General features: G+C 35.5%; 1 protein-coding gene across 3 annotated transcripts; it reads left to right on the forward strand.

The window, feature by feature from the left end:
• Positions 1–416: 416 nt before the first annotated feature.
• On the forward strand, positions 417–8,144 carry LOC145115107 (translation initiation factor 3 subunit I). 3 transcript variants are annotated; one of them, XM_079051283.1, is made up of 9 exons: positions 417–749; positions 1,160–1,288; positions 2,189–2,247; positions 2,379–2,532; positions 2,640–2,696; positions 2,981–3,007; positions 6,216–6,311; positions 7,099–7,115; positions 7,768–7,960. In XM_079051283.1, the coding sequence occupies exons 1-9, from the start codon at positions 489–491 to the stop codon at positions 7,820–7,822; spliced, it is 855 nt and encodes a 284-aa protein (XP_078907409.1). In that variant the 5' UTR covers positions 417–488; the 3' UTR covers positions 7,823–7,960. The 3 variants fall into 3 exon arrangements, with proteins under 3 accessions (XP_078907409.1, XP_078907410.1, XP_078907408.1); XM_079051284.1 differs by having other exon boundaries at positions 7,099–7,148; positions 7,768–7,903; XM_079051282.1 differs by lacking the exon at positions 7,099–7,115 and having other exon boundaries at positions 419–749; positions 7,768–8,144.
• Positions 8,145–8,690: the final 546 nt, after the last annotated feature.

An 8,690-nucleotide genomic window follows, 5' to 3' on the forward strand; every position in this document is an offset into this window, starting at 1 on the left:
CTCATACGCAAGAAACATACATAAAATTAAGCACGAAAACATAAAAAAAAAATTACGTTGAAACATAAGCAAACTTGAATTTATCGACACGTGCATAAAAAAACAACTTTCTTTTAAAAAAATTAACGAAATAAAGTTCTACATTCACGTTAAAATATTGACCACCTTAAATTTGTACCGATACATATATAAAAAGAAACACATAAAAATTTAGTTTTTATTGATTAACGAACAAAAATTATCAAAGAAAATCAAATTATATAAAATTCGGTGGATAAATATAAAAATTTAGAAAAATAAAAGGTTAAAAGTAATATTTTTTAAAATTCAAAATGAAAGGTTAATCACTCTTTAAAAAGTAAACATAAGTGAATGCTCTACAATTTAATTACCATCTTGAGTTCTTGACCCAATTAAGTCAAAATTGGAATATTGGTGTCATATCTTACAAAGAGATTGGAAGATCAGGATAGGGGGAGAGAGAATCAATGAACCTGCCCGTTGGCGTTGCGATTGCGCGGGAGATTCCACTAGATTTCCGGCGAGAAACTGGTGGAGCAATAGCAGTCGCTACTAAGAGAGTCAGTGAGGACGGCGACGGCTGTGGGGTACGACGCCGTCGTGCTTCACTAAGAATGGTGGACAGGCAGCTAGCCAAGGGCAACTTCAAATTGGCCCTTTCTTTAGTAAAACAGTTGCAGCGACTACCTCCTCCTGCTGGTCTCCGAGGCTTTGCTGCTGCCAGACAGGTCCTTATATCTGATTCTTCACGCAATCACTTGTTTCACAAATTACTCTTTTCTTTTCCCTGAATATTACATCGTTCAAGCTAATAATTTGACAGAAATAGATATAATTCATCAATAAAACAATTAATCTCCGTGTAATTATATAGAATTCCATAAAGGATTTAACCCTAGGCATACAGTGGAGATCGTTGATTAGATGATAGTTGAGACAAGATTTCAATTCAATCGGAATGCACCATATGTTTCATGAATTGTAAGATTTGAGTTGTGAATAGTTAAGGAACATATTTTTGATTCGTGTGTTAACTTTGCAATTTCTAACCCTAAAGCCGTTAAAAACATCTGTTTTAATCTGTTGTCCACATTGATTGCCAGAATGACTACATATGTTAAAGCTAGATGACTTACAGGTACCCCGAAGAGTGTTGTCAGTAGAGGAATTGGATCTCAGTGTGACAGAAAAATCTGCTCTTCAATCATTACATGATTCCATCCTTGATTCAATCAAGATTAGCCTTCAATCATCACCATTGGATGAGGTACTTTTATTTTCTTGGCATTGTTGTTGAATTAATTTGGTTTCATTGGTTTGTCTTTCAATTCCCTAATTACATTGGCAAATATGCAAAGAATGTAAGGGGCGTTTAGTTTGTTGGATTCCTTAGGAATAAGCCAGGATTGGAATGTAGTTCAATTCCATTCCGGCATTGGGCTGGAAATGACTAAGGAGTTTAAGTCCATCTAAATTCACAAAATCCTACAACTCATGGAATTTAATTCCAATCCTCATATGTATAAATGGCTGAAATACCCTTTCTAAACCCCCATTTTTAACATTGTAGACTTGTAGTATGTTGATTTCATCATTTTATCATTGCCTTTTGTAATTTGTTGTTTAATATTTGTTTCGTAATTTGTTGTCATGTTTCGATAAATTTATCATGCATAAATAATATTTTAGATAGAAATAGTTCTAAAATTTTCATGAACAAGAAATTATTAAAAGGGTAATTTAAATATTTTTCACAACCATTTAAATAACTTCGTGGGCAAAAAACTTAATAGAATGGCCATTTACTGACCTTTACAAACATTTAAATACATTTTATGCACAAGAAATCAATAAAAGGCACTTATGCTATTTTCATTATTTGCATTCCAAAATCCAAATCCTTTGACAGCTTCACAAACCAAACAAAAATATACAATGGAACGGAATTGTATTCCATTCCATTTCCAGCCAACCAAACACATGACAGATTTCATTTTCTTCATATTCTAATATCTTCAAATTCCAATTCCATTAATAGATTATCAGTTGATTCAATTATCTCATCTGCTTATTTCTCTTTTATTTCCATTTATTTATTGGTCCAAGAGCAATATATTATATGTAATATTAACTTCTTTTCTTATAAGTATCTTTGTTGGGATTGCAGATTTCTGCAACTTGTAAGGACAATGATTTAAACCTTGAAGATGATATAATCCAACACAAGTAAAATATCTTTCTTCTACAATATACGTGTCTATGGAATATAATAAGAAAAAGAAAATAAAAATTAATCAAAACAAAGTTCAATTTCATTAAAATATCTGTCTCCTAATGATATGTTTTGAAAGTTGAAGACAAGTAGTGCAGCATGAAGCAGGTCATTTTTTAATTGGCTATATGCTTGGTGTTTTACCAAAAACATACAAATTTTCAATCATGGAAGATGTGAAGCAAGATGAAGTTGTTGATGCGAGTGTCAAGTTTGTTGGCTTTGAGTTTTTGAGAGAGGTAACTGCAGTAATCTATTTATAGTTTCTTGTCATTAATTCCAACATTCTTCTTCTTCTTCTTCTTCTTCTTTTTTTAATAATAAAATCTATTTTTTTATTATGAAGTTAGAAGATGAACAACCATCAAAGAAAACGTTGCATGATGTGAAGCCAAGTCATCGGGTGAGACTACTTTTTTCTATGTACTGCTCCAGCCCCATCATAGTGGGCCTCATTTACTACAGAGGATATGACAGAACATGTTGTACTGTGTTTGACTGTGACTGTGGGACAAAAGTTGCAATTTTTTGTCCCATCCAAAAAGGTGGGACAGAGACTTGCTCTTAACCTCTCTCTGTGCAACAAACATAAATGCCCTTCGATTCAGTGTTGTCCCTTGTTAGTAACAACTGTAGCCTAAAGTTAGATACAAAGCTCTAACATGCCATGTTTCATAATTCATGCAGGCCAATAAACGCAAGTTGTCTTCCACGGTGAGTTATTTTTATATCGTGATGTTCTTTTTGTTGTGAAATAGTTCCCTTTACATTTTTGGCAAAACATAGGGTGCGTTTGGTTGTTGAAAACTGTTTTCATTTTCTAAGAGCATTGGGTGTGGGCAACAAGATGCAACATCAAGTTGTGCCACCTCACATGCCACATAAGCAAATGGTGTTACAACACCAAGTGGGGAAATGGACAACAAGATGCAACACCAACTTTTTTGAAAATAAATATGTTTTATTTTTGATTTTTTTTTCGAATTTGGTTTTTTTCTTTTCCTTTTTTTTTGTTTTTTTCGTTGCTAGTCTTTTTTTTTTTTTTTTTTTCCTTTTTATGTTTTTTTAATCACTAAAATTAATATATTTTTATAAAACATAAAATTTTAAAAACAAAAAAGTCATAATATTTAAATTCTAAAATTACGATTACAATTAAAAAAACATAATTTTAAACCTAACATCGTAACTAAAATACCATTCAACTTACTTCTAAAACAACACAACAATCCTAATTAACCCAAATATTCTTCCTAATTTGTTCCTTCATTGCTTGTAGCACCGCTAGATCCTCAGGCGCTAAACCATCCTCGCTCGTCCGAAGAATTGACAACTGATGTGTCATTAGTTCTCTCACTTTTTGCTCATGCTTCTCCCGTGCCTGCCTTTCTAGGAACTCCAAATGACGACGTTTCAAGTCATATTTTTCTTTTATTAATAAATTGTGCTCGTCGAATTTCGCTCTCATTTCCGCCGCCTCTTTTACTTTCGCCTCAACCTCCACCGCATGCCTTGCAGCGCACCTCGCTTTGTCGCGTCCGGGCGGTCGTCGTGGTGGGGTTATCTCCTCAATATCATCCGAGATCTCATCGGTGTCGGCGTTTAGGTCGATGTGAGTCCGTACGTCCGACACGTCAACCGAGCTCGAATTACGAGACCTTTTGGATTGAACCTCCGACGATGTAGGCGTTTTATTCTACCTTAAATTCGCTCGCAACAACTCCCATGATTTTTCAAAGTCGAAAACATGTCCCATTTCGACCCGATATTGTTCCTTAGCAGATTTGAACAAATCGAAGTCGTTGGTTCCGCTTTGCTGTTGCGCCTCAAGCCGGTTGTAAATACCATTGAATTTGCTGCACCGCTTAGTTATTTGACCCCATTTGCTGCTCAACATGTCATTGTTGCGATACAGATTTTTCTTTAAAATAGCGTGAAACTTGTCGAGCACCGCCCCCCAATAAGCTCCTTTTTTCATTCCATTTCCGCGGAGTTCGCCTTTTGAAGTTGCACACCAAGCCGCTGTCAAAGCATATTCCTCATCCGGTGTCCACCATTGTGGAACGTCTGCATTTTCTGTTTCAACCGCTATCGATTTCCCTTTCCCTTTCTCTCTCTTACTACGTCCCGCTTCCACTTGAACAGATGGTTGTGTTGAAGGCGATGGTTGGTTGGTTGTTTGTTGCATCGAAGCAAAAGTAGAGAAAAGATTTTGTTGTAAATTTTGGTTGACCAAATAAATTTTGTTGAAGGTAAGGTGAGTTGGGAAATTGCAGTGACGGTGAAGCGGGATTAAAAGAAGCGCCTTGGTATGAGATTTGTGGTGAGCCTTGAGACGATAAAAGGTTGAAATAATTTTCATAACCCGCGAATCCGGGAGGCGAGGTTGTGTTTGGGTTTGATGATGGAGGGGGGGTGTTTGGGTTTTGCTCCATTTTTTAAAAATTTTAAAGAAAATATGTGTATAAGATATAGAGAGAATGAGAGAAAGGTTTAAAAACATGGTTTAAAAGTAGTATTTATAAGGATAAAAGGTATTTTTTTTTTTTAGTTTTGACTGTTTGCAAACGGTCGAGTGAAGAAAACGTTCGAATTTTATACGTTGCAATCCGTCTTAACGCCCACGAGATTCGCCATAACGAGCTTCAACGAGTTGGGGGGGGGGGGGGGGTGTTCCCCGCGTCGTGACGCCGTTTCCCTCTTCCAACTCAGCTCCGTTGCTTCTCGTTCCGGCCCATACCACGTCGTCTAAGAAAATATTTTTAGAAAATAGACTTGAGTTTTCATTTTCAATTTTCAATGAAAATTTTAGAAAACATGTTTGATTGTAACCGTTGAAGTTTTCATTTTCCATCTTAGAAATTTGGAAAATTTTGGAAAACTGTAAAAATCACTTTTATAATTTACATACAATTTGGAAAACTGAAAATTTTCATTTTCTTAGAAAACTTTGGAAAACTGAACGAACCAAAAGGGTTTTCAAAATTTCCCTTTTTCTTGGAAAATTTTCCTAGAAAACTAGAAAATTTTCTATAACCATACGCATCCATAGTTTTCTTAACGGGGATGATGAGGGCATTCATGTCTTTTGTACATACAATAGATAGGTCTGACACTTTTTGACACGATCCGTGACACGACAAGAAATAAACGGGTTTGGGTTGAGTTTTTCAATCCGCCAACCCGTTTATTAAACAGGTCATATATGGGTTTCTCAAAAAATATACAGGTCGACCTGCCAACCCGTTTAGAATTTTAATAAAAAAAATTATATATTTTTTAAATGTATTAAGACTCGAGTATTATACAGTTTATACACTACGATAGGATGCCATTGACCATTTGACCTGTGCAATACGTTTGTATTAATGTTTTAGCTTGAACATGATTCTATGAATGTTTTTAATTTTTATTTGGATGTTTAGATTTAAGTGTCTAAAATTTGGATATGTTTACATCAAGAATTTATTCATATTTAATTATCAATTTTATTTATGGAATATGACCTACGAACCCACCAATCGATGAACCCGTATAAATAAATGGGTTGACGGGTCATATATAGGTTTATGTTCCTAACCCGCCAACCCATGACCTGTATAGCTAAATGGGTCGTGTTTGGGTTGGTGTACTTTGACCCGCCAACCCGCCACCTGCCAACCCGAACACGACACGATTGCCAGGCCTAACAATAGATCAGGAGCGGGTCTACATCCCACCTTGTTGTACTCTTTTAGGTGGGACAAAAAATTACACTTTTTGTCCCATTTACATCAGTCTCAGTCCAATACACACCAAATGATGTTCAAGGCCATGATGTTCTTACTTATTGAACAAACATGGCCTACTTTTCTTCTCTACTTGTATTGTGCTTTTTTAATTTCATCATGTGACTTATATTGATCGGTTTCTTTTTCCTTAGGTATTAAGCAAGTTCTTATGTGTGATTGTTGGAGGCTTAGTAGCAGAGCATCTTATATATGGATACTCGAAAGGACATCACGGTGACGTGGAGAAAGTATGTTCTTCATGTTTCATCTCATCTCATAAAAGAGCTTAGGGTGCATTTGGTTGTGGAAAATTGTTTTCATTTTCCAAGAAAATGTTTTCAGAAAATAGAGTTGGGTTTTTATTTTCGATTTTGAATAAAAATTTTAGAAAACGCATTTTGTTGGAAACGGTGGAGTTTTCATTTTCCATCTTAGAAATTTAGAAAATTTTGGAAAACTGTAAAAATTGTTTTTCTAATTTACATACAATTTGGAAAAATGAAAAATTTCATTTTCTTAGAAAATTTTGGAAAACTTAATAAACCAAACGCATTTTCAAAATTTCCGTTTTCCTTGGAAAATTTTCCAGGAAAACTGGAAAATTTTCCACAACCAAACGCACCCTTATATTTTCTATTTTTTCGGGATTAAACCTCATCTTTATTTTTTCCCCTGAAAAAGACCTTGTATTTTTTTTTTCATTTTTTCCGAAAAAACCCTAAACTTTGTCTTTTTGTTCCGAAAAGACCCTCAACCTTCTAACCGTTTCCCAATAAACCCTCAACTTTTTTAGTTTTTCTCGAAAAAGCCCTCAAATTTTTAAGTTTTTTTGGGAAAAAATGACTAAAGGGCCATATCGGAAAAAAATGCAAGGTTTTTTTCAAGAAAAAAAATAAAGTTAAGGTTTAATCCGGAAAAAACAAAAAATATAATCCTACAATTAAACAAAGTGGGAAAAAATGACAGGACTAGACAAACTTTCTAAGTCTATTTTCGATGATGAGGATGAGCAGTGCTTTTATGTCTTTTGAACAGATGAGAGCTCAAGCCTTGTGAGTCCCTCCCACGTTATTCCACCTTTTCAGGTGGGACAAAAAATTACTTACAAAAGATTGAGAGGGGCATTCATGTCTTTTTCACCCACGGGAGACTGAGAGCGTGTGTCTATCTTATCGACATTTTGACACTTTTTAGAAGGACAAGAAATTATAATTTTTGTCACATTGACATCAGTTAATGGAATAGGGATGACCGGCCCGGCCGAACCGGCCCCCGAACCAAACTTGGTGGAAAATAGGAACCGAACCGGACCGCCGGTTCTACCGGTTCCGGTTCTTGCCGTGTCTTCAATGTTGTAACCGCTCCTCGAGAAATAGCAATATACGGTTCCGGTTTTTGCCGGTTCTACTGGTTCCCGGTTTCAAAAATCCACAAGAATATCGTCCCGATCCCGGCCCGATCGGTTCTATTGGGTTCCGGTTCCGGCCCGATCGGCTCTATCGGGTTCCGGTTCCCCGGTTCAAATGCTCATCCCTAGACACCAAATTCAATTTTATAAACAAGAGATCGAGAAGGGCACTCACCTCTTTTGAATAGACGAGAGACCGAGGGCGAGTGTGTATCCCACCTTATTCGACATTTTTTAAGTAGGAAAAAAAATTAAAATTTTTGTATCATGGTCTGATTTCATTTATAATACAATAGTTGGGCATGGTGCTTAAATGGTTGCAATTCACTGAAGATGAAGCAGATGCTCTGATCAGATGGAGTGTACTGAACACGCTCGTGATATTGCATCATCATAGTGAAGCTAGATTAGCGTTAGTGGAGGCCATGACACGTGGAAGATCAATTGGAAATTGCATTGATGTGATAGAAACCACTCTAAACTATCAAGACGTCTAAACATCTCACATCTTCACCATCATCATGTTCAAGATTATTTGACCTAACCTCGACTGACAATTTTACACCATCTGGGAATCCTCAATTTGTTATTGTTAAAACCTTTGGTATAGGTATATTGTTCCGTATATAGCATTATAAATTTATCAATTGAAAATTTGTGTAATTCTATGAAATGTAGATTTATATTAATCATCATGGATTTACAAACGGAATACTTAAATGTTTATAAATTACAAAACCAAATCAAAACTAAAACTAAAACTCATTGAGCTAATATAGATAAAACCCCTAAATCAAAACCTCTCAATCACCTACAAGCTTTCCTCTAACCCATCTTCTCCTACTTTTGATTTTATTCTACATCAAGAATGCGTTTCTTGATTGCTTAGCGAAACCCATTCGATCACACATCTCTTCCCATTAATCAAACCCATCTTCTCCTAATCTCTTCTCTGTACTACATCTTAATTACTATGATCGTCACCAACAACTCCACTACTGCTGTACACGAATTTTTCAGGCCACGCTTTCTTTCCGGTTCCCCCAGGGTGTTGTTTGGTTTTATTTTTGGGTTTGGGTAGATTGGATCGGGTTAAGTGGGTTTTTGTTGTTGAATATTTAACCAATAATTGAACCGAAATTAATTTAGTTATTAAGGTTTCTGTGTCTGGTATTTTAAAAATTACCAGAAAATTGATGTTCTAACTAAAATTTAAAAA

The sequence above is a fragment of the Lactuca virosa genome, chromosome 5 (genome assembly GCF_052849685.1).
Source record: "Lactuca virosa cultivar CGN04683 chromosome 5, Lactuca_virosa_CGN04683_v6, whole genome shotgun sequence".
Lineage (NCBI taxonomy): Eukaryota > Viridiplantae > Streptophyta > Magnoliopsida > Asterales > Asteraceae > Lactuca > Lactuca virosa.

Bases quoted from the DNA above. Each gene is read 5' to 3' on its own strand.
- LOC145115107 (XM_079051282.1), top strand. From the start codon at position 489: ATGAACCTGCCCGTTGGCGTTGCGATTGCGCGGGAGATTCCACTAGAT. The intron at 2,248-2,378 runs GTAAAATATCTT...TGAAAGTTGAAG, and splicing joins GATGATATAATCCAACACAA to ACAAGTAGTGCAGCATGAAG. The intron at 2,533-2,639 runs GTAACTGCAGTA...TTTATTATGAAG, and splicing joins GCTTTGAGTTTTTGAGAGAG to TTAGAAGATGAACAACCATC.